The following is a 25298-nucleotide window of genomic DNA, read 5'->3' as shown; positions in this document are numbered from 1 at the left end:
TGGACAGAAGCTTTAGGTGAATTCAGCCACCTGTTCTTTAGATTTTGCCCTTCCTGGCTTGTTAAGATGGCCCAGGGATGTTGTGTGAGTGGATTCTGGCGGTGGTAAATTCTTCAAGTCAGGGAGTTATTAATCTCTACCTCTTCATTCACCTCGTCCTCAAAAAGCCATTATTGAACCCCTCTATATTGGACAATTTTTGCCCTGTATCTAACTGGCTTTTGGGGGAAACTGGTTGTGAAGGTAGTTGCACAAAAGCTTCAGAGGGCTCAGTATGAAGCAGATTGTCTGGATTCTAACTCAAATAAAAATATGAGATCCAAAGGTTTCTAGTTTATTTGCAGACAATTTCATTTTTTTCAGAGACCTAAAGAAGCAAGTTCAATTAACTGGACCAAATCTTGACCAAAAGAAAAAAGAAAACTAGAGAAACGTGATGTTCAAGTTCAAAACTCTGAGAAAAGCAAGTTATGTATAGTGTTTAATGAACTTAGGTCAAAATTGAGCAACAACCATAGTTGAAAATCCTCAAAAGTAAACAAGCTCAAAAGGCATGGGAGATAAACAGATACCAATAATCCCCATAAGTAAAATTGAGAAAAAAACAAGTCTGTCTAGATCAGGGTTGTCAAACTCCCGGGCTGGATGCATCACGCTTTGGCCACGCCTGGTTTAGCGAAGGGGAAAAATGTCCCAATACGTCATGTGAAGCTGACGTGATAACGTGAGTTTGACACTCCTGGTCTAGATGAACAGTAGGTTCACCGATAGGCTAAGAAAGATGATGTAAAGAAAAAGTAAGCAGGGGTTAGTGAGGAGTACAAGTTATAGCCCAAGCTTTAGGATGGAGCTGGGATTTAAAACTCAAATAATAACATGAGGTTAGTGAGGAATACAAAATGCAATGTTTCTGAGGGGAGTACATCAGAAATGAAAAAAAGAATCAAGAAGGCTACTATTATTATTTTTTGCATGGGAAAGTAATAAAAGGATATATAGAGAGAGGATGGGATTATTTTACAACTTTTGTCTCTCCACTTGATTGAAGAAATGGGGAAGGGTGATAAAATTCAGGACTGAGAATGTTAGAGTAAAAATCTACTTGCTATCTTGAATGAATTTAAGATTCCAAGGCCAAATGAATTAAATCCCATGGTGTTGAAGGAACTGATTGAATTAATCTAGAATTTACTATACCATTTAAAGACTCTTGGAGAACAGGAAGAGGCTTGAAAGATTAGAGAAAGATAAACAGAATTGTATTATTCAAATGGGGAAAGGAAGACTCAGTAAATGGCAAACTAGTTGATTTAACTTCTGTAATTTGGCAAGATATTTAATAAAATATCTAAAGGCATTTAGATTTTTTTTTACTAGAAGCTGGTGAGGATTTGTCAGCAACAGGTCATACAAGTTATACAATTATGTCACCTAAAACAGCTCCTTCATATAGCTTACATGCTTACCAGCACTCTCTGTAAAAATTAGAGTCTGTAGTAAATCCTAGCAGACCCTTATGTGCAAAGCTGACCAATAACATCAGTTAAAAAGCAATGATCAGAATGCCCCCATATCTGTCAGCAAGCACCACTTAGTACTTAAGATCAGCATGAGTGATACACCTCAATGTAACTTCAGTTACTAAGCTCAAAGAGCAAGTGGTATACCAAAGCAAAGGAAGAAGACTTACAGCTGTGTCAATATTTGTTACATGCAAAATGTTGGACCAGTTCCTGGAACAGCTAAAAATACAGACCAGCTACTCTGCATTGGAGTTCTAAATCTTATTGCCTCAGAGATCCACAACAGCTTATAATACAGACTTCATGTAATGCTTATAACAATGGGAAGTCAATAATTTTCAGAGACAATTTTTAAAAAGATAAATCTTTAGATATGTGGAGGACATTTTGAAAGTGTTTAGTAACAAAGCATCTGCTTAATAGGAAGTAAGATGGTGCTATTGTTCTCTACTACTCTTTTAATTTCCTAGAGTGGTCGTTCTCTGGGCACTGCGGGAATGTCCAAGCATGGGTTAACTTCAGCTTGCTGCCCAAGGACTGAGTTTAAAGCTTTAGTGTAGCTACGCCTCCTGCTCCCTTTGGAGGTCAGTTTGAAAAATGAGGAGGTTAAGTCCATCAGGGCCTTCGATCAAGTGCCTCCCTGATGGTTTATGTACGCCTTGGTAGCAATGTTCTCCGTCATTATTAGGATCTGTGCGCCGGATATCTGGTGGCGGAAATGGCTAAATACCAGCCTGGCTGCCCTGAGCTCCAGCCAATTTATTTTGTGGGCAAGCTCCCCTGGTGACCATCTGCCCTATGTCACCTGAGTTTGAAAATGGGCATTTCAGCCATACAGGCTGGCATCCGTTGTTACAACCAGACGGTCTGGATCCTTGAAGAGGAGACCTTGATGCAGAGCTGGCAACTGCCACCATCTGAGTGATCGGATGACTCTGGGAGAAACATTGACTATCCTCTTGGAGTTGCTGGCTTTGCGCCGCTGAACCGGGAGTAAGAACCACTGGAGCTCCCGTGTGTGCATTCGAGCCCAAGGGACCCCTATGCACAAGACTAGTTTCCCCAGCAATTGGGAGAGAGTCACGATGGAGGCCAGGAGCTTTGTGAATGTCCTTGGTGTCAATGAGAGGCCAAAGGGGAGGGCCTTGTACTGGTAATGATGGTTTGCGAACTGGAACCTCAAGAACTCGCAATGCGCCTCCTTCAGGTCAATCGATGTCATGAGATCGCCCTGCCTGATGCAACCCAAGATGGTCTTTAGCGATTGCATCTTGAAGTGCTTGTACGCTAGATAGATGTTGAGCTTCCTAAGGTCCAATATTGCCTTCACACACACACTCAATGCCTTGGGAACCAGGAAGAGGATCCTGCTTTATGGCCGCTATGTCTAGCAAATGTTTGATCTCTGCCTGTATCATCTGGCGTTTGCGGGACGATTTGGGAAGGGGGCCAAGGGAGGAATCTCCGTGGAGGTATCGAAAGAAACTCTAAGGCTAGACCGTAATGGACTGTGTTCAGCACCCAAGCATCCGTTGTTGTCTCCTCCCATTGGTTGGCATACATTTGTATTCAGCTCCCTATGGGAGGGGACCATTGTCGGTCACTTAGTCCGACAAAAGGAGTGGTTGGAATATACCCTTTGGAAAGACCTGCAATTCCTTTGCTGCCTATTCTTGTCTCTGAAGGAAGACCTCTTGTGGGGGTGATCCTGCGTCTGGGTGTAAGGTCTGGAGTAGCCCCCTGATGTAGAAGGGGCATCTGTGTTATGAAAAAGGCTGCCTATGAAAAAACTGTTGCCCTTTCTGGTCCGGCTTCTTTGTTAACAGCCGGCAAGGTCTTATGCTTATCCTTGGACTCAATTAAAAAGGAGTCCAAGGCCTCCCCAAAGAGCTTGCCTCCCTTGAAGGGAGCGGAAGCAAGCTTCCACTTCACCTTCATGTCCACCTGCCAGTGACGAAGCCACAGCAGGCGACGTGAGGTCACATTGGAGGCAAGGGCCCTGTCTGAGAATTTGGTGGCGTTAAGCGAAGCGTCGGCTGAATACTCGACTGCCGCGATTATTTTGTTGACATCCTGGCGCGACCTAACGTCGCTAGCCAGGAGACTGGGCAGCAATTTATGCAGCCAAAATAATGCCTACCTACCAAAGTAGGAAGAGGAAGCCTTTATGGCCCACACTGTGGTCATGTGAGTCTTGTGACAGGCCTTCTCTGCCCTCTTGTACTCAGCCTTGAGTCCTTCCAGCAGGTCAGCTGGGAGAGACGAATTTGAGGTTAGGGACACTATGGGGTCGTCCACCTGAGGAAGCTTCAAGATATCCTCCAGAGGCCTCCATAGAATACAGTTTCTTATCCACCCCACTTGGATTTGCCATGGAGCCTGGCTGGGCCCATTGGCACTGAATAGGGGGAGTGGTCTCTTTGAACAGTTCTGCACCTAGATCCTGAATTCCATCTGTTGGCTTATTGCCCTGATTGGTAGAATTCTTATCTGATTGGGCGGGAAGCCCCATTTGAATAGAAGAGGCCCTAGCACTGGTAAGAATGGCCCGGAACATGGAGGACCTGAACAAACCCGAGAATGTGGGAACGTCGGGGGTCGGATTCTCGTCGTCTGACAAATCTGGGGCATCTTGACAGCCCTCCTCTATATCAGATGCTTCACTGACGGCTGAGGAGGTCGAAGGGGAGACCCTGTCAGTTTGCGTTCTGGGAAAATGCCCTTGCTACAGACCCAGAAAGAGGAATTTCCTCCTCCAACAGGGAATCGGCCTCCTCCAAATATTCCTCCTCTAGGGATAAAGCTAAAGACCTGGGAGAGGCCCTAAAGGGGTTGGGGGAGAACCCAAAATCAACCTCCTCTACCCCAGATTGGGTTCATCTGGATGAGGATCTAAAATGGAGGGGTCAGCAGGAACCTCAGCAGGTGGAGAGAGATCCTTTTCAAGACCTTGGTTGCCTTGAGCCTTTTGAAATTGCTTTTCTAGGGCTCTCTGGCGTCTGTCAGCCAGCCTCTCCTGTGCCTTGGACCCTCTCTTTGTTCTAGGCTACTTCCCTTTAGTGGGGCATGCTGCACTGGCACCCTTGGCCACAGGGTTGGGCTTGCTGCGCTTGTTGATGGTAGGCCCTGCCTGATCTGCAGCCTTCTCCACACTCTTGCTGGCCATGAGGTTGCTTGGAATAAGTAGAGTTCCAAGATGAGATGAATCTCTGAGATAACTGCCCGGCAGGGAATGCAACAACAAAATGGCGCCAATAGAACTCCTCAGGGTGCTGCAGATCCACGCTGTTAATAAAGGACAAGGAATGGCCCAGAAAGTCAAACATCTTGTGGCCACCAATCAAGATCTTCGGGGGAGGGGGAGGCCTGTCTGGAGACCCAGAGCAAGGCCACTTAACCAGCACCTCTCCCAGCACCGATCATCTAAGGGACCAGGCTGCAGCAGTGAACAAGAAAAAAAGTGGCTTGGATTTAAAGTGTGCGCTTTTTTCTCTCTCCCAAAATGGCCGCCGTGCCTTTGGAGTGACACCGGGCTGCCGTTGGTGATCTGGAGTGCTCAGTAGAGCCTCATGAGCTAAGAGGGGTCTTCTGACGTATTGCAGGGTTCCTGACTTCCCTACCTGACCCCAAGGCTTGTCAGCGGCCTCTAACAAGCCTCCTGGTGCTGCCAGAGCCTCGTGAAAACGAGAGAGGCTGTAATGCTCCCAGCAGCCTGGTCCGCACGTGAGGAAGGCAATTAGACGAAGGAAACTCTTGTTCAATGGTAAAAACAAAAAAGCCTAGGTCTTCTACACTAATCCAATTAGGAGAAATCCAGCTTGCTATCCAAGGACTGGAAATCCCAAATACATTCTTTTAGGGCGACTGAGGTTTTCAAACTGACCTCCAAAGGGAGCAGGATGCGTGGCTACACTAAAGATTTAAACCCAGTCCTTGGGCAGCAAGCTGAAGTTAACCCATGCTTGGACACTCCAAGCAGCGCCTAGGAGAACCACCCGATCAATGCTTATGTGCATTACCACTGTTTTCTTCTAAAGAACTGCAAATAGATACAAACAGTCCTCGCTCAATTTAAACCAATATTGACTGTGCGTAAAAGGTTAGTTAGTGAACATTTTTAATAAATAACTTCTGGTCTATTCACTGAACCTAGCATCCAATTCAATCATAAAGGTTCTAGGCACTGATATTGATAATTCAGCCAAATTTGAAGTCAAATGCAGATAGTCCTCCACTTATTTCATTTCATTTAATGAATTTATAGGCCGCCCAATCCTGAAGGACTCCGGGCAGCTTACAACAAGTAAATTTTAAAAGTAGAAAGTTAAAAAACGAGGAAACACAGATTAAAAGAAAACCACATCATGCACCCAGTCTAATCGGGGCTGGATGGCTATGGACACAACTTCCAACTATAACGGGCAGGCTTCATTCTTCTTCTTTTTGTGCCATATCCGTCATTGGACGTTGGCAATCATGTTGGTGATCCTATTTTTATCAACAGCCGCACGAAAAAGTGCTGCTCAGTTTTGTCCAAACCAGTCCGTTAAGATTTTTGATGCTATGCTTCATTGCAATTGTAAATTGAAGACTTAACTGTACCTGCACTTCTCTAGCATTCTGTGCTTTTAAGACATCATGCTGCCCTTTCACAATTATAGAAAAAGCAAATTGCTTGTTACTTGTTTGTTGTTGCCAGAGTGGGGTGGTAGATTATTGTTTTTATTCTTTGTACATTGGGTTTTTAATTTTTTGTAAGCCACCTAGAGTCATTGAAAATGAATGGGCAGCTGTATCAATTCTCTAAATAAATAAAATACATACATTCCAGATAATCCAAAATAAAGGCAATGCTCAGCTTCCCAATTCTACCTCAATGACTTCTGCCACAGCACTAAAACCAACACCCTCTTGAAGAATAAACATGTTACTGGGGGAAGCCTGCTCCTGCACAATGATACATTCTTCCTCAGCAACCTCAATGACATCTTTGTGCTGGGCAGAGCCGTCTTGTGCTGAAATGTACTTAGTGTTGGAGATGAAGACTTCTGCTTTCCTGCCAGGCTCTGCCACACTCAGTGCGTGCACAGCAGGCTGCTCTGAAATGGCAGTATCCTTGAGATATTTAATGTCAGATTTGGATGAATCATTGACTATATTGTCTTTGTCCTCAAGCTTGTGGCGCTGAAGTTTCTGAGGGAGGCTGTAGTCTATGCCACAAACGTTATACTGATGGGGCTTGTCACCATGATGGGCTTTCTGATGACGTCGGAGTTTTGTTGCTAAAGGATAGGATTTGGGACAAAGATGGCAGCGGAAAGGCCGCTCCCCTGTATGCAAGCGTTCATGAGCTCGCAATGTGTGGGGATCACGTAGTGCTTTCCCACATACTGTGCACAGATAAGCCTCACCTGTGTGGGAAATCAGATGACGGAGCAGCTCAGGACGCTGTGGGAAGGCATCTCCACAGAAATGGCAATGGAAAGGACGCTCCCCTGTATGTAACCTAAGATGCCCACGTAGATTGCCTTGCTGACGGAATGATTTGGGACAGTATGGACAAGTATAAGGACGTTCCCCTGTGTGCAGGCGCATGTGGTTCCGCAGTGATCCTGGATTGGCCAGGTGCCGTCCACATATCACACATTGGTAGGTAGAAGATGTGGTAGAGCTTGGCTGTTTAACTTGATGTGTCTTGCGATGGATACGAAGGGAAGGTCGACGGGCAAATGATTTTCCACAATCTGGACAGACATAGGGACGCTGGCCTGTATGCAACACCTGATGTTCTTGAAGATCACGCTTGGTGCCATAAGTTTTGTGGCACTGTGGGCAGGGAAAAGGTCGTACCCCGCTGTGTCCCAGCACATGCGCTCTGAAACTCTCTTCTGAACTATAGTTCTTGCCACATTCTGTGCACAAGAATGGTTTGTGACCAGTGTGCACAAAATGATGTTTTTTCAGGTGGCAGAGCTGAAGGAAGGCTTTCCCACACTCTTTACACCTGTGTTGTCTTTTAGTGCTTGATTCCGTGTGAGCGGAATCATCAGGCTTGTATCTATGTGACTGTTCCTCTTGTCTAGGATTTTCTGCCCTGTCTTTGGGTCTACTTGGAAGATATCCATTCGGAATTCTTTCAGCACAGGATTCTTTCCTTAATGGCTCTACATTATCAGTCAAAATGGCACTGATGCAAACTACACTGCGTGGTGTTGGGTTTGAACAGATTTCAGTCAATGTTGTAGCCAACTTTTTCTCAACCATCTGCTGTTCCTGAGAATCTTCTTTGCCTTCATCATCCTTGGAAACAGGATGTTTATTTAAAAGTTTATTATTTCTACTCTTTATTTTGGTATTCAATTGTTCAATTTGCAAGGAAGAAGTTCTACTGTTTTTCTTGAGATTGACATCTAATCCAAGAATCTGTTCCATCTGTAGCTTCTTATTCAACATAGAAACGCAACAGGCTCTGTCCTTCAACTCTGCAAACTTGGACATACCAGCAATACCTGAAGAATTGAATCAGGAACTGTTAGCTCTCTTAACAAAACATCAACTAGTTATAGTCACTTTAGAGTAAAACTTATTAATTCCATACCATGGTTGTGATAAGAATTTACCAACCAGTTTGCCACCTGAGCTTGACATCATGGATTAAGACAGAGTGGTTGGAACAAAGTCACCAAGCCAGCTTTCATGGCTAAAGCAGGACTAGAATTTGCATTCTTCTGGTTTCTAGCCTGGTACCCTAACTACTGCACCAAATTAGCTTTCCTTTGTAGTATAATTGTACAGATAGATATTTATAACATATTCTGCATTATAGTAACATACTTCATGAGATATAGCAGCATAATAAATTGCTGCTTGTACAACTGCATTGGCCAGAGTTACTGAATCAAATTCAGTAAGGAAAACTAGCATGACTTCTACTCAGCAAGTCTATCTGCTCAGCAGTCCTAGGCAAAGTATAAATATTCTCAGACTCAGCTCCCAATCTCTGAAACTGAGCTACTGAATGGAAAAACATTGTGCTTTGAAATTACTAGTGAAAATTAAAGAATAATAACTAGGAAAGCCTATTTGCAAATGACTCTTTGTGGGCTTCATAATGCTATCCATTAGAGTACCATTTGTAAAATAAATAAAAATACAGAAAATGGAGCATTCAGCTTGAAAGGTTTATCAGATTTTCATTTAAATATTTTCAATAATCTTAGTTTGTTCAAAAATAAGAGACAACTCAAGAATCTACTTTATAAAATTACTGGTATATAATATAATTATGTAATGGTATATAATATACCATCAATACAATACAATAAAATACAATACAATAGCAGAGTTGGAAGGGACCTTGGAGGTCTTCTAGTCCAACTCCCTGCCTAGGCAGGAAATCCTATACCATTTCAGATAGATGGCTATAGATCAAGTCCTTACAACAATTCAAAAGAGGCACTTTTCAAAACTTCCTATGAATAGAATGTGAGAGTGAATTCTTTACTTTAAGATCTCAGATATTTACTTTAAAATCTTGTTATCAGAAATAAAGTAATTTTACAGCCAGTTGTTGACTTACAACAAGCTGTTTAGACTCTTTGCAGTCATGTCAGCCTTGGGAGGGCACTTTATGACCTGCGAAGTAAAATATGCTGGCCTAGCCCTGTCACATGATGTCACTTGAAAACCTGTTTAAGTAACCTGCCATTTACCTCTTCTGTAAACTTCTTCACAAAGTTAATCAGGAAATGGGCTGGGGAATTGTGGAAGGGATATTGGATTTGAGGTCCATTTCCCCAGCACGCCAAGGAATTTTCTTACCCCACACCCCCTGTGCAAAACACTGAAGTTCACTAGCATTTCTGCCCCTTCAGTGAGGAAGCCTCAATACTAGCAAATTCCAGCATTTTGAACCTTTCAGAATTAAGATTTCCAGAGGTTGACACTCCTTAGTGCCCTTGAGGAACTGACTTCAAATCTGGTGAAAATATTAGTGAATGTCGTCATTCTTGTAATTGTTCTCCTTGCTGGGGCAGAGAGCCTGGGCTTCTCGGGTGTGGTAGGTAGTCCGTGTCCTCTCCCTGTCCCATCACATCTGGACTTATGTCCCTTCCCTGGAGCTCTTTTTAACAACCGCAATTGTAGTTGTTGAGCAAAGCAGTCACATGGCATCTTGCTTAATGACCGCTTTGCTCAATAACCAAGATTTTGGGCCCAACTGTGGTTGTAAGGGGAGCACTAACTGTATATTTCATTTCCTATTTGATTTGTCAGAATGATGTATGATACTGCTTTCTAAGTTCAAGATTTCTAAACCATGTACAGTACCTGCAGAGGAATCCTGGACAATATCATCTTTTTGCAGCAAAGTTTCATCTTCTAAATCTCTGGTCTTGGTTGTGGTTATTGCTGGCATTTTTTGCAGTGTTTTCTTTTCTGTATCAAGTTCCCCATCTGAGGTATGAGCTAGGATATTATTTTTCAGACAAGTAGGACTGTCCTGTGATTCAGTTAACCAGCATAGCAGTTCACTGCCCACATCAACAGGACAGCAGACTTTGATGTGCAGTTCCCCGTTGATCCATTCTAATATTACATTGGCTTCATCTTCAACACGGCTTTGCTTCACCAGGCTACAAAACATAGTGTTAAATATTCATTTTGGTGCAAGATACAATATCATTCGACCCCCATCCCTCCAAAAAAAAACCAAACCCTTAAGAGCACAGCACATTTATTAAATAATACAGTATCTGGAAATGGCCATCTACATACTTTCTCTGAATTTATTTGACTAGGATTATAGAAAACCCATGTGCACTAACTCCTATCCTTAGCACTTTAGCTCAACCCTCTAAGAAATTTAGGACAGGAATCTTTTCTTCCTTTTTCTGGTAATATTGGGAAACGAATCTAATTGTATGTTAATCGAATATATAATATTTTAACTCCCTTCCAGATATTGATGATCCCATGGATCAATCCACAACACTCACAGAAAAATCATATTCAACAACAAATACACATGCCCATACATTGCCTCTTCATTAATTAAAAAAAGGATGGGTCTTGATGTTATTTTGGGAGAGGATAAAGACTTCACTAAGTGAGAGAATGGCAACATGACACCATGCAAATAGATAAAACTGCATCTATGTTTTGAGAATGGATTATCGTATTTTCCAGAGTATAAGGCGCACATTTCCCCCCCTAAAAGAGGGTGAAAATTTGGGTGCGTCTTATACATTGAATGTAGCCCCACCCACCCACTGGCCCAAACACTTTGGCCTCTACCTCCTAGCAATTTACCTCTTTGTGGCAAATGGGGGCTTGTGGAGGCTTCAATAAACTACAGCAATCTCTGCAGCCTGAAATAGCTGATGATCAGAAGAAATTGAAAGTGAAACTTACTGTTTGCTCTACCAGGCAAATTGCTGGGAGGCAGAGGCAGATTTTTTTTTTTTTTGGTGCTAATCAGGCTGTTTGCTGTAAGGAGGTAAATCGACAACTATAAATGCCTATAGAAGTTCAAATTATTAGACTTGTTTTTTAAAGACTGCTTTATTATTATTCTAGACAACTTAACAAAATGAAGAAGCTTTTTAAAATAAATGCTTGATCTGAAGAGGCCCAATGCTATTGTTTTAAAAAGTGCTATTCTTTTAAACAGCAGAGAATAACTATACTTCCAGAAAGCACATCAATTTTAACAGTATCTGTACAAGTATAGTCTGAAATATAATACTACAAACAGTGTATATTGTTTGTACTGTTTGTTGCAAGAAGGCAAATTGCTGGGCGGCAGAGGCAGATATTTTCCCTTGTTTTCCTCTCCAAAATCTAGGTGCGTCTTATATTCCAAAAAATATGGTATTTTTCTTGATGAATTCAAGGAAGAATCTGAACAATACTTTAATGCTGTATTATATTGAAAAGCAGCTTGTGTAATTTACCAACTATAAAAAATTTAGGGGGAAAATTTGACATATTTGCTGAAATTGATAAACCTTTTTGATTAAATACATTATCTAGATTTATTGTTCATTGGAAGCCTCTTATGGACATTCTGCATAAAAATGAAAAAAAAAACTTATGAATTATAGTTTTGATGATAACAATAGATTATAGAAAGAAGAGCACTATAATATAACTATAAGGAGGGAGAGATTAAAATATATATCTAATTACTGCTATGAAAAATATTGCAAGTCAATTTTGATATCTTTTCCCCATTTTTCTTCAACTTTTTTTCTTGCACTTTTATTTCTTTTTTCTTACTTTATAATAGTTGTTAAGTGTTTATTTTCTTGTTTAAAACTTTTAATACAAATTATATACAAAAAAGACATCACCTGGTTTCTTTTGAATATCCAGTGTAATATCTTTTTCCATGTCATTCTTGTAACTTGTCATTTTAAAATCCACTTTCAATTCAATCTTAATCATGTCAGGTAAAATTTGTCCAACTTCTATATCAAATACAGTCAGTCTATAGAAGTGGACACTCATCTTCAGAGATCACCATTCAAAAATATCCTTCAATATGTCCAATGTTAAAATATTTTGTTTCATTCTGTATTTGTAAATCTATACTAAGCATATATGTCTTCTTTTAAGAGTTTTAGAATCTACATATGTTTGGATGTTTGTTACCTATTGTTATCAGTGCATTAATTGTAATGTTTTTTTAAAAAATATTTTTTTTAAAAAAGTTAGTGGACTGCTGATTGACCACTTTGCCCTTAATATATTTCAAAATTAAAACAACGTAATACTCATACAAAATTATTAAAATTAAACATTAATATTCCATACAAAAATTCACAAGGGAAACTTTTAGTGATAGTACTTGTTTCAAATTCAAGCTAAAGCATATATCTATTATTTCATATATCTGTATTATAGTTGGACAAAGAAAGTAATTAAATAATAATGTTTTATCATGGATGTAAATATGGAGTATCAGTTTTTAAAAGTTGAGGCTAAATCTCTGTACTTGTGACCATTATTTGGTTTCAATCTTGCCCATAAAGAGCTTATTATATACCAGTGATGGTTAACCTTTTTGTCGTGTGCTGAAAGCATGCAAAAAAAATGTTCCGAAAGCCCCAAAATGCAATGTGAGTACCCCCATGCATGCGCCCCACCCCTGCATGTGAGACCCGAAGACCAGCTGGCCAGTGGGAGCTGTGCGTGCATGCGCAGTAGTGCTGGGCTGGGGCAGTGGCTGCAGTGCCCGCAGAAAGGGCTCTGGGTGCCACCTGTGGCACCTGTGCCTTAGGTTTGCCATCACGGTTATATACAGTATTTACAACTTCTGTCCCAGAATTACAAAAAGGAACTCAAAGATTACTAACTATATAGATATAGAGCTGATGATGGCATACTGAAGTATGCCTAACCTAATCCTTTTTTCAAAGATATAAATAGTATTTTAAAAGAATTAATGGCTAAGGAGAAATCTAATGAATAAATGGAACACAGAAATTGCTATTTTAAACAGCTACAGAAACAATTACCGTATTTTCACCCATATAACCCGCGGGTTATATGCGTTTTTTACATGCACAGCGCCCCCCTGCGGGGTATAAAAGTGGGCGGGGTATACGTAAAATATTTTACACAGATTAACTACTGGTAAAGGGAGAGCTTGGGACCACCACTTTCCTCGCGGCAGTGGGCTGGCTCGGCGGCTCGGGCTCCTTTTCTCCCTTTTCCTGCTTGGGTTTCGGGACGCCTTCGTGAAAACCCCACCCCTGGCTATGGGCGAAGCGACCAGGAAGAAGCAGGAGGTGAGAGGAAGCCCGGATTCTGCAGCCCCTCGCCTTCTCTGGGCTTGGAAGTCTGGCAGGAAGGGAAGGGGAGCAGGCGGCGGTGGGGCTGTGGCTCCGTTTTCACACACACACACACCCCTCCCTTCTTCTGCTTTGCTCTGTGAAAGGGCTTCACTGCCGAAGCATTTTGGTTTAAAAAAAAAAACACCGTCCCTTTCTCTCTCCAGTTAACAGGGCCAACCCAAGTGGTGCATTTTATCTGGGAGACGCCACGCAACGAGGGAATCTCCTTTTGGGGGGGGTGAGACGCTGACAGAAAAAGGGCAAGCAGTGGCCGTGTGAGGCGGCCTTGAGAGCTCCAAACGACCTACCGTACTGGCTGGCGAGGTTAGTTCTCTAAAGGCCGTTGAAAGTTCCGGGGAAACCCCTTTTTCCGCCCTCGGAGCCCCCGGTGCTTCCTCAACCCCCCACACTTTTTCCTCTTTGGTTCACCCCACCCCCGCCCTCAAGGGCCCGGGACTCTGGGAAAGTGTGCAGCTGGGGGGTTGGGGAGGAGAGAGCGTCTACCGTTCCTCACGGGAGGCACTTCGAGCCCCACCGTATCTGAGAGGCTCTTAGTCGTCGGTGTGGGAGAGGAGAGAAAGGTTAAAATGTTTTTGAAACATAAAAAGAATCCTTTGTGGGCAAACTTAAAGCTGCTGGGCTGCACGGGCTTGCTGTAAATTGAGGGCATGTTTTGCCTTTATTTATTTTGCCGCCTCCCCTTCCCTTCCTCGGAGGGGAACGCTCGGAGCAAAAGGGACCCCCGCCTCGTTAAAGCCGCATCCGACGCTTCACCTACAAACGATCCCGATTCTCCCGCGTCCTTCCTTCCTTCCCTCCCTTCAATGTACCGTACTCTTCCTATAAAGAGAAGGGAAGCGTGAACAAACTCCGGGCAGGAGATGGGCTCGCGTAGAGGTACCAGAAGTTTAACCGTTTCACCTAAGCCACAGCTCGTCCTCTCTTGGGACAGCCTTCCGCCGACATTAAAACGATGCGTGAACTTGCGAAAAACTGTGGCAGGCACAGAAGGGAGGGAGGGAGCGAAAAAAGAAGCGAGAAACGGATATTTTCTCCCTCTCGTGAAGGGGGTAGGATCTGGTGCTTTCCGGCTCGGGCTCCTTTTCTCCCTTTTCCTGCTTGGGTTTCGGGACGCCTTCGTGAAAACCCCACCCCTGGCTATGGCCAAAAGCCCCAGAAGAAGCAGGAGGTGGGAGAAAGCCCGGATTCTGCAGCCCCTCGCCTTCTCTGGGCTTGGAAGTCCGGCAGGAAGGGAAGGGGAGCAGGCGGCGGCGCGGCTGTGGCTCCGTTTTCACACACACACACCCCTCCCTTCTTCTGCTTTGCTCTGTGAAAGGGCTTCACTGCCGAAGCATTTTGGTTTACAAAAAAAAACACCGTCTCTTTCTCTCTCCAGTTAACAGGGCCAACCCAAGTGGTGCATTTTATCTGGGAGACCACACACACACACACACACACAGACACACACACGACACGTGCGGCAGGAGGAGCGGCGTCCTCCGCGCTCTCGGCTGCCACAAACGCCACGCAACGAGGGAATCTCCTTTTGGGGGGGTGAGGCGGGCGAGAGAGCATCTACCGTTCCTCACGGGAGGCACCGCCGTATCTGAGAGGCTCTTAGTCGCCGAGCGGAGAAAGCACCATTATACATACCGATCTGTTTTACATTCCGCAAGCTAAGATACCCTTCCAACTCTTGTTACTGTTTACTGTTTACTTTTATCTCCCTGCTTTGGGAAACAGGTTTGCTTGTTGCCTTTTTTTCAAAACTCGAAACTATTTCTTGGCCAGTCGGTTGGTTGACAGAACCAAAAGCGTTGAAGTTCTTCACTTGGATCATTCTCATCCAGATCGACTTGGCTTTGGGGATCACGCAGCTTCTTGACCTATTTTGGACACAATGGCTACGTCGCCCCTTTCCGCCTGCGGCGTTGAGCCTCCAAGACCCCCCAAGAAAACCCGAAGCTGGGTTAAACCACCCAAAGACCCGCCCGCCTCATCTTCCCCTTGTTTACACCCGGAGAGCTGACTGCAGGGGAACCAGATCGGAATCCGTGCGGTTTCCTTGCGCCTAGCACGCAGGCTCGCCTCTTGGGCATGCTCATTAATAGCGAAGAAGCCCCGCGCGCTGAAGAAGCGAGGCTGTGGGAAAGTTACTCGATGGCGCTAGCAATCTTTCAAACGAGCAGCTGGGATCGAGCGCGTTGAGGGGCCGCTTGAGCTACCGCGGATCGGGCAAGACGATCCGGCAACAGAGCCAGCCGCCTTCTATAGAAGAGGGAAGAGAAGTGACGGATCCCGCTCCCCTCCAAAAGACACACACGATCCGATCCTCGCTCCTCTCTGCTTCCCTCTCCTTCCAGAGGAGGGTACTCGGGTCTGCCGCTTGGCAGAGACGGGTCCTTTGCGGGCGTACCTCGGCCAGCTTGCAAGCCGTCCACGCAGCTTTGGCACCCGCGCAAACCCAAGGAGATTACAGCCGGCAATCCAGCCACAACCAACCTCCCCACCCTCGAAGAGAAGGAAGCTCGGGGGAAAGCGAGCCGCCTGCAGTTCTCTCGCCCCTTCGCCCCTGTAAAGCATTTTGGTTTACAAAAAAAAACACCGTCCCTTTCTCTCTCCAGAGAAGGGAGAGAAACACCGTCCCTTTCCCCCGAGCTTCCTTCTCTTCGAGGGTGGGGAGGTTGGTTGTGGCTGGATTGCCGGCTGTAATCTCCTTGGGTTCTTCTCCTCCCACTCTCTCCTCCCACTCTCTCCTCCCACTCTCCTTGGCTCCCTGCCAGAAGGGAGCAAAAAAAGAAGCCAGAAACGGCGAAGGGGGGAGGGATCTGGTGCTTTCTCCGCTCCTTTGTTATTTTTTTGCTCCCTTCTGGCAGGCGAGATAGCATCTACCGTTCCTCACGGGAGGCACCGCCATATCTGAGAGGCTCTTAGTCGCCGAGCGGAGAAAGCACCAGAAGGGAGCAAAAAAATAACAACGGATTTCTCCCTCTCGTGACGGGGGGAGGATCTGGTGCTTTCTCCTTTGTTATTTTTTTGCTCCCTTCTGGTGCTTTCTCCGCTCGGCGACTAAGAGCCTCTCAGATACGGCGGTGCCTCCCGTGAGGAACGGTAGATGCTCTCTCGCCTGCCAGAAGGGAGCAAAAAAATAACAAAGGAGCGGAGAAAGCACCAGATCCCTCCCCCCTTCGCCGTTTCTGGCTTCTTTTTTTGCTCCCTTCTGGCAGGGAGCCAAGGAGAGTGGGAGGAGAGAGTGGGAGGAGAAGAACCCAAGGAGATTACAGCCAGCAATCCAGCCACAACCAACCTCCCCACCCTCGAAGAGAAGGAAGCTCGGGGGAAAGGGACGGTGTTTCTCTCCCTTCTCTGGAGAGAGAAAGGGACGGTGTTTTTTTTTGTAAACCAAAATGCTTTACAGGGGCGAAGGGGCGAGAGAACTGCAGGCGGCTCGCTTTCCCCCGAGCTTCCTTCTCTTCGAGGGTGGGGAGGTTGGTTGTGGCTGGATTGCCGGCTGTAATCTCCTTGGGTTTGCGCGGGTGCCAAAGCTGCGTGGACGGCTTGCAAGCTGGCCGAGGTACGCCCGCAAAGGACCCGTCTCTGCCAAGCGGCAGACCCGAGTACCCTCCTCTGGAAGGAGAGGGAAGCAGAGAGGAGCGAGGATCGGATCGTGTGTGTCTTTTGGAGGGGAGTGGGATCCGTCACTTCTCTTCCCTCTTCAATAGAAGGCGGCTGGCTCTGTTGCCGGATCGTCTGGCCCGATCCGCGGTAGCTCAAGCGGCCCCTCAACGCGCTCGATCCCAGCTGCTCGTTTGAAAGATTGCTAGCGCCATCGAGTAACTTTCCCACAGCCTCGCTTCTTCAGCACGCGGGGCTTCTTCGCTATTAATGAGCATGCCCAAGAGGCGAGCCTGCGCGCTAGGCGCAAGGAAACCGCACGGATTCCGATCTGGTTCCCCTGCAGTCAGCTCTCCGGGTGTAAACAAGGGGAAGATGAGGCGGGCGGGTCTTTGGGTGGTTTAACCCAGCTTCGGGTTTTCTTGGGGGGTCTTGGAGGCTCAACGCCGCAGGCGGAAAGGGGCGACGTAGCCATGGTGTCCAAAATAGGTCAAGAAGCTGCGTGATCCCCAAAGCCAAGTCGATCTGGATGAGAATGATCCAAGTGAAGAACTTCAACGCTTTTGGTTCTGTCAACCAACCGACTGGCCAAGAAATAGTTTCGAGTTTTGAAAAAAAGGCAACAAGCAAACCTGTTTCCCAAAGCAGGGAGATAAAAGTAAACAGTAAACAGTAACAAGAGTTGGAAGGGTATCTTAGCTTGCGGAATGTAAAACAGATCGGTATGTATAATGGTGCTTTCTCCGCTCGGCGACTAAGAGCCTCTCAGATACGGCGGTGCCTCCCGTGAGGAACGGTAGATGCTCTCTCGCCCGCCTCACCCCCCCCCAAAAGGAGATTCCCTCGTTGCGTGGCGTTTGTGGCAGCCGAGAGCGCGGAGGACGCCGCTCCTCCTGCCGCACGTGTCATGTGTGTGTCTGTGTTTGTGTGTGTGTGTGTGTGTGTGGTCTCCCAGATAAAATGCACCACTTGGGTTGGCCCTGTTAACTGGAGAGAGAAAGAGACGGTGTTTTTTTTTGTAAACCAAAATGCTTCGGCAGTGAAGCCCTTTCACAGAGCAAAGCAGAAGAAGGGAGGGGTGTGTGTGTGTGAAAACGGAGCCACAGCCGCGCCGCCGCCTGCTCCCCTTCCCTTCCTGCCGGACTTCCAAGCCCAGAGAAGGCGAGGGGCTGCAGAATCCGGGCTTCCTCCCACCTCCTGCTTCTTCCTGGTCGCTTCGCCCATAGCCAGGGGTGGAGTTTTCACGAAGGCATCCCGAAACCCAAGCAGGAAAAGGGAGAAAAGGAGCCCGAGCCGGAAAGCACCAGATCCTACCCCCTTCACGAGAGGGAGAAAATATCCGTTTCTCACTTCTTTTTTCGCTCCCTCCCTCCCTTCCGTGCCTGCCACAGTTTTTCGCAAGTTCACGCATCGTTTTAATGTCGGCGGAAGGCTGTCCCAAGAGAGGACGAGCTGTGGCTTAGGTGAAACGGTTAAACTTCTGGTACCTCTATGCGAGCCCATCTCCTGCCCGGAGTTTGTTCACGCTTCCCTTCTCTTTATAGGAAGAGTACGGTACATTGAAGGGAGGGAAGGAAGGAAGGACGCGGGAGAATCGGGATCGTTTGTAGGTGAAGCGTCGGATGCGGCTTTAACGAGGCGGGGGTCCCTTTTGCTCCGAGCGTTCCCCTCCGAGGAAGGGAAGGGGAGGCGGCAAAATAAATAAAGGCAAAACATGCCCTCAATTTACAGCAAGCCCGTGCAGCCCAGCAGCTTTAAGTTTGCCCACAAAGGATTCTTTTTATGTTTCAAAAACATTTTAACCTTTCTCTCCTCTCCCACACCGACGACTAAGAGCCTCTCAGATATGGTGGGGCTCGAAGTGCCTCCCGTGAGGAACGGTAGACGCTCTCTCCTCCCCAACCCCCCAGCTGCACACTTTCCCAGAGTCCCGGGCCCTTGAGGGCGGGGGTGGGGTGAACCAAAGAGGAAAAAGTGTGGGGGGGTTGAGGAAGCACCGGGGGCTCCGAGGGCGGAAAAAGGGGTTTCCCCGGAACTTTCAACGGCCTTTAGAGAACTAACCTCGCCAGCCAGTACGGTAGGTCGTTTGGAGCTCTCAAGGCCGCCTCACACGGCCACTGCTTGCCCTTTTTCTGTCAGCGTCTCACCCCCCCCAAAAGGAGATTCCCTCGTTGCGTGGCGTCTCCCAGATAAAATGCACCACTTGGGTTGGCCCTGTTAACTGGAGAGAGAAAGGGACGGTGTTTTTTTTTTTAAACCAAAATGCTTCGGCAGTGAAGCCCTTTCACAGAGCAAAGCAGAAGAAGGGAGGGGTGTGTGTGTGTGAAAACGGAGCCACAGCCCCACCGCCGCCTGCTCCCCTTCCCTTCCTGCCAGACTTCCAAGCCCAGAGAAGGCGAGGGGCTGCAGAATCCGGGCTTCCTCTCACCTCCTGCTTCTTCCTGGTCGCTTCGCCCATAGCCAGGGGTGGGGTTTTCACGAAGGCGTCCCGAAACCCAAGCATTTTTTTTTCTATTGAATTTCAAGATCTCTCCCTTGAGTTGAGTTCCTCCAACCCCTCCCCAGCTCGCCCAGGCTTTCTCCTCCGATTGGTTTTAATGGGTAGGTCCGATGGAATAGCGCTAATGTAATGTTTGCCGACGGCTTACTCGTTGCGGGTTATGTAAGTGGGCGGGGTATACGGGAAACATTTTACACGATCTTGAAAATCTGCAGGTTATTCACGTGGGCGGGTTATTTGCGTGGGCGGGTTATATGGGTGAAAATACGGTACAGAAATCATAAAATGTGACTTCCTGTACTTGTCTATGTCTTGCATGAAGATTAGAATTTCTCATCTGCCTTTATAGATACTTATTTTCAGGGGTGGCATCCTACCGGTTTAACAACCAGTTCACTTCATGCGCTCTTGCGCAGTTGACAGGAAAACAGCTGAGGTGTGGCAATCCACTTTGCCTCGCTGATCAGATGGGTTCAAAAACAAGGAAATAAAAGTAAGTATAACCCGGGGGCAGGCGGGTGGGCCCACCTGATGCTCAGATGATCTTCGGAGCTACCGGCATGCCTGAATCGGCCCAAACTGGTAGAATCTCACCCCTGCTTATTTTGGTGGACATTGCTACTAAAAGCAAACCACATTCCTTCCTTCACAGCTCCCTATCTGTTATAGTCTTCCTAATCACTTATGCCAGAGACAATTCCATTTTTTCCTTTCATTACTGTATTTGTTTTCAAATTTTATCTAGCATGTATGCTGTGCTCTTAAATACATTATTTTCATTTAATGGATTATTTTCATTATTTTCACTGGGTTGTAATCTCTTAAAAGTTTTATCCGCTCATATTTATGTCAAGTATTAAAAAATTCTTAGCTGATTAATAAGTTTTATTAGAATTGTGTATGATTAAAATTATAATTAAAAATGTTGCTGCATCTTTACTTTTCATTTCTATGTGCAATTGCCAGAGTTTGCATTATCTGAAAAGTATTTCATCTTCTAAGTTGCTTGGATATCCGAGCAATTTGTAGAAAATGCATGGTACCTGACAGATACTTTATGGGGAAATGTTATTTTTAGTTAACGTATTGTCTACTCAAAAATGAGCATACTTTCACAAAGAGTAGCAGTGACTAGCTAAATACAGCCAATTTCTACTAGAACTGATTAATGGTTTAAAAATTATCTAGATTTTCTGATAAACATTATCTCATCAAGTAAACTGGGGATTTAAAGGGTCTAGTAAAATAAGTTGAAGCCATTTAGAATAAGAGGCTTAGTATATAGCTTTTGCAACACAAGATAATTAAACCACAGTCAGTCTACATAACCTTGCTGCATTTGTTATATATCTATTGTAGCCAATTTTATTATCAGGAAAAAGTTCTAAGAGAGCAAGACAAAAAAAAAGAGTTAATCAGCTAATCAGCAATAAAGATGCCAGAAATGAAGGAAATCTCTTGTTGCTATTGAAAGCTGAATTTCTACAGCATTAATACGATATCTATTTATAATCTATCAATTATTTATTTACGGTTACGCTTACCTAAACATATAACTTATCTCACTCTCTTGACTTTTTTTAACTTTATTAAACACCAGTCAGAGAGGTTCCCCAGCTATTCAAGTTATAAAGCAATATTTAGAAAATTCAAAGTTAACTGTGGATAAAGATGTTTGACTGCAAGTTGATTCCAGGCACACATAAAAATGGACATATCAGTGATTGTTTTATGTTTAGTTCCCGGCTTCAAATGTGTGAGGTCATTCATATGATCACTAATTTGTGTATATTACCACATCAAAGAATTTGTAGTACAGTACTTGATATTAAGGTCTGAATGAATCACTTTCAACTTGATTATAAATAAAATAAATATCAAGTCATCTTAAAAATAAATAAAAAAACAAATTACATGAAATAATCTTAAAATGGTCACTATTATTTGAATTGTTATAGTCTATTAGATTACCATAGAACTGACCTGGACATTTTATGACCTGCAGGGCACATTCAGCCTGTGGGCTGTTCCTGTCTGGCCCACCGCATTAATGTTGGTATGGAAGAGGCATTGATATCTGGGGTAGAGCGGCAGCGGCCCTCCACAACAGTACCAGTTTCTCATGTGGCCCCTTGTGAAAATTAATTGTCCTCCCCAAACCCACCCCGGCCTAGGTGGAAGTTTCTGAGAAAATTTAAAATTAATTTGTTCTCACCTCCTCCAGCTGGATATTCCATTGCAAGCAGATGCCTCTTTCCAGCTGGCTAATGGACATGCCTGTAATGGAAAGCAAGGTGTGCGAAGGTCTCAAATTTGCAGCTGTTTCTTTGACCCATAGATCAATTCACACAATTAAGCTAACATACTAAACACTCAATTTTGAGTTACACCCAATTTTGCAGCCTTTTTGGCACATTTGTTAAATGAAACATTGAAATTGTTAAGTGAATCATTCACTTGTTAAGTGAATCTGGCTTCTCATATAGATTTTGCTTATCCTAAACCAGCGGGTCAGGTTGCAAATGGTGATCATATGACCCTGGGATGCTACAACTATCATAAATGCATGCAAGTTGCTAAGAGCCCGAATTGTGATCACATGACTATAGGGATGTTGGCACGGTTGCCAATGCAAGGACTGGTTATCATTTTTTAAAGTATCACTGGACCTTCGAACAGTGGCTAAATGAATACCTGTTAAGTCAAGGAATATTTGTACTCATTGTATTCAAAGTTCTTGCTTCAAATGCAAAAATGGTGCAGTAGAAAATAGTTGCAGGTCAACTCCAATGGAGCTCGTCCATCATGGTCATAAATTGTGACAGTCATAAAATCATGATCAATCCAATTGTATTTGTTTTATGGCAGTTGTTTAGCAAATGCCATGGTCGTAAAGTGAATCAATCATTTGCTAAACAACTGGACCTAAATGTCAGTTTTATGCAAAAATGCATTCACGTGACTATACCAATAGCCATAAAAGTGATCCAGTTGCTGAGCACCCGACCAGCCAAATTTCTAATCTGGGTTGTAAGTACCCTCAAAGTGGGTCCATCATAATTTTGAATAAACCCTAAGCGATCCATTGTAAGTTGATGACTAACTGTAACTATCCTGCTACAACACAGTTTAATCCATCAATTCTTTCTATGGTTGTTCATATAACTAAGCTCTCACATTATAGTTTATAATTTGCCATAGTCTGGCCTTCATAACAATTACTGATTAGGGAATAAAACTATTGCAATTCAAATCATATTTAGCAGATTTTTACAGCATTAATGAACTTATTGTTTTCTAAACAATATAAACGAAATCTAAAAAAACATTACGGTTTCATGTATTCTGTATGTTTACCAAAAACTAATAGTTCATTTAACTGTAGGAAACTGAACTAAACATTTAAGTGTGTATTTTTCAGCAATGCCAGCAACCTTTTAGCTTAATGTATTTTGGATACCCAGCTTTTATAACTAGCTTACAACTGAGAGCATTAATGCATTATTAATCCAGGAAATCTGTTATTATTAAGTTATCCATAGAAAGATATGCAGTCAGTGCTCACTGACAAGCTGGAATGTCAAGACTTTGTTTAGATAATAGCTCCCAGCAAATTATTTAAGGCAAGATATTCACTGTAACATATTTTAAATAAAAGCTGGGTAGATTAAAACAAAATATGATTTGTCTTGAATGTATTAAAATGTATGCATATTTTGTGCTAGATGTAAATTGAATTTTAATATATAGTGTGTGGATATATATATGGTAAGGAAAGCATTGCATACATGGAATAATATTCATAATTATTTCACTGACATTTTCAATATACGTTAACAAACGTTAACTTGGATCGCAATTGGAAGTAAATAACATTATCTAACCTTGTTCAAGATTTCTATAAAAATAGACTAGGAATGAATTAATGAAGAATGTAAAACCAGAACCAGGAGTGCTCATGGGGAGGGAGAATATATGTATATCTCACCGGCTCAAGGTTGACTCAGCCTTCCACCTTCCGAGGTGGGTAAAATGAGGACCTGGATTGTTGGGGGCAATATGCTGACTCTGTAAACCGCTTAGAGAGGGCTGAAAGCCCTATGAAGCGGTATATAAGTTTAACTGCTATTGCTATTGCTATGTTGGTGTGTGATAGAGAAAAATACAGATACAATTTAGCCAGCATCTTGTTTCTTAGAATGCCCCTGCCAACATACCTACAGGAAAATTACAGATGAGGTCATTGACAATGTTTTGAGGTTCCACCCTAACAATAGCTCTTTCTCTGAATTGTAGACAGTATGTAGCTATTATGACTATTAGTTATTTAGGCTTTCTAATAATTTGTCTAACATTCAAAAGTAATCTAAGTTATATGTTATCCCAAAGGTGCTTTTCAAAAGGCAACTGGACTTTCTTGGTTTTTTCCTTGAAAATGTTTCACTTCTCATTAAAGAAGCTTCTTCAGTTCTGTCTGAATGGTAGGAAAAGGAAGAATTTATATTCTAGATGACTACTAAGGAACATAAATCCTTCCTTTCCCCACCATTCAGCTATAACTGAAAGAAGCTTCTTAGCTGAGAAGAGAAATGTTTTCAAAGAAAAAAACCCCAAGAAAGTCCAGCTGCCTTTTGAAAAGCACCTTTGGGATAATCATAACCTGGATGATTGAGAGGCTCCATAGACATTAAGCTATATGAATTCTATAGTGATTTATTTATGTATGAATATGTGCTTCCATTTTTCTGTCCTGAAATTTCTGGCATTAAGCTTCTTTATCTACTTTTCCTTGGCAATCAAGTGCAATGCACAACATATCTGGAAGCTATATATATATATATATATTCTGAAATATTTTCTAGTCAACATTTTCTCAAATAAAATCACAGCAGACTAGGCTTTCCATAACTACAAATTTAAACCAGGAAAGTTGGGAGAGCACACGTCCACTGATACGACAGGCTGAATCATCTTTTGCCAAAAGGGATGTTATTACCATTTTATGCATTTATTATTTCCTATTTCTTAGCCACCCATCTCCCACAGAGAGGGCTCCTGGGCATTATCATATTTTTTATGCTGCTTTCTTATTATAAACCAAGGCAGCAAACATACCTAATAATCCTGCCCCTATTTTTTCCCTACAACAAACCTGCGAGGTAAGTTGGGCTGAGTCACCCAGCTGGCTTTCATGCCTAATAGGAGCCCACAATTCCCAGTATCTTGGTTTCTAAGCCAGCACCTTCCCCACTACATCAAACTGGGCCTCTGGATTCAGGCGTCTAGACCCAGATATCCACCTGGTCGACCTATAGAGTCAGCAGGGACAGGGACGAGGGCACCACGGCGAGTTTCAGGCCTATTTCTACATGTAGCTCTTGCCCGCTGTCTGAAGCTCACCGACAAGGAAGCGGCCGCCTTTTGTTCTTCGACCTGCGGCCCAAGAAGTAGCGACATTCCCGGCTCCAGAGCGTGCCCCACACACCATACTCCCAGACCCTTCTCCGAGGACAGCGACGGTCCCAGGGCCAGTCCCCGAGGAAGGTGCCACGCCGGGCAGAAGGGAAACTTGCCGTGCATATTCAGAAGGTTGACCTGCAAGAAAAGGACGGTCAGCGCAGCAAACTACGGCCCCCACACAACACACACACACACACACACACACACACACACAAACACACGGATAAGAAAACCCCGGCTTAAGCCCGCGCCTTTCTCGCACCCTATTAGGAAGCGGAACGGCCCACTCCACGAGCCTCGGTTTGCACCCGGGCAAGTATTCCTTTCACACGCCTGACGTTAAGCGCGGGAGGAAAGGGGTTT

At 44.2% G+C, this 25298-nt stretch overlaps 2 protein-coding genes across 2 annotated transcripts in view; one reads left to right on the top strand and one right to left on the bottom strand.

The window, feature by feature from the left end:
- Nucleotides 1-25298, top strand: part of ARHGAP1 (Rho GTPase activating protein 1) — a 66570-nt gene that overhangs the window by 10793 nt on the left and 30479 nt on the right. The gene's annotated exons all lie outside the window — the stretch shown is intronic.
- On the bottom strand, nucleotides 319-25298 carry ZNF408 (zinc finger protein 408). The gene is made up of 5 exons (XM_014070593.2): nucleotides 25198-25298; nucleotides 24876-25070; nucleotides 21691-21752; nucleotides 9852-10156; nucleotides 319-8032 (listed from the first exon to the last, which is right to left on the bottom strand). The coding sequence occupies exons 2-5, from the start codon at nucleotides 25053-25055 to the stop codon at nucleotides 6378-6380; spliced, it is 2202 nt and encodes a 733-aa protein (XP_013926068.2). The 5' UTR covers nucleotides 25056-25070; nucleotides 25198-25298; the 3' UTR covers nucleotides 319-6377.

This window comes from Thamnophis sirtalis, unplaced genomic scaffold (assembly GCF_051295495.1).
Source record: "Thamnophis sirtalis isolate CommonGarterSnake01/CBP01778 unplaced genomic scaffold, rThaSir2_p1.2 scaffold_1, whole genome shotgun sequence".
Taxonomy (NCBI): Eukaryota; Metazoa; Chordata; class Lepidosauria; order Squamata; family Natricidae; genus Thamnophis; species Thamnophis sirtalis.
This window is presented reverse-complemented; position numbering and strand designations above follow the sequence as displayed.

What these genes read in the sequence shown, in the direction of transcription:
- ZNF408 (XM_014070593.2), bottom strand. Translation starts at nt 25,055, where the DNA reads ATGCACGGCAAGTTTCCCTTCTGCCCGGCGTGGCACCTTCCTCGGGGA. An exon ending in AGGCGGCCGCTTCCTTGTCG is followed by an intron (nt 21,753 to 24,875) that starts GTGAGCTTCAGA and finishes TTTCCATTACAG; the next exon opens with GCATGTCCATTAGCCAGCTG. An exon ending in TGTCCAGGATTCCTCTGCAG is followed by an intron (nt 8,033 to 9,851) that starts GTACTGTACATG and finishes TCAATTCTTCAG; the next exon opens with GTATTGCTGGTATGTCCAAG.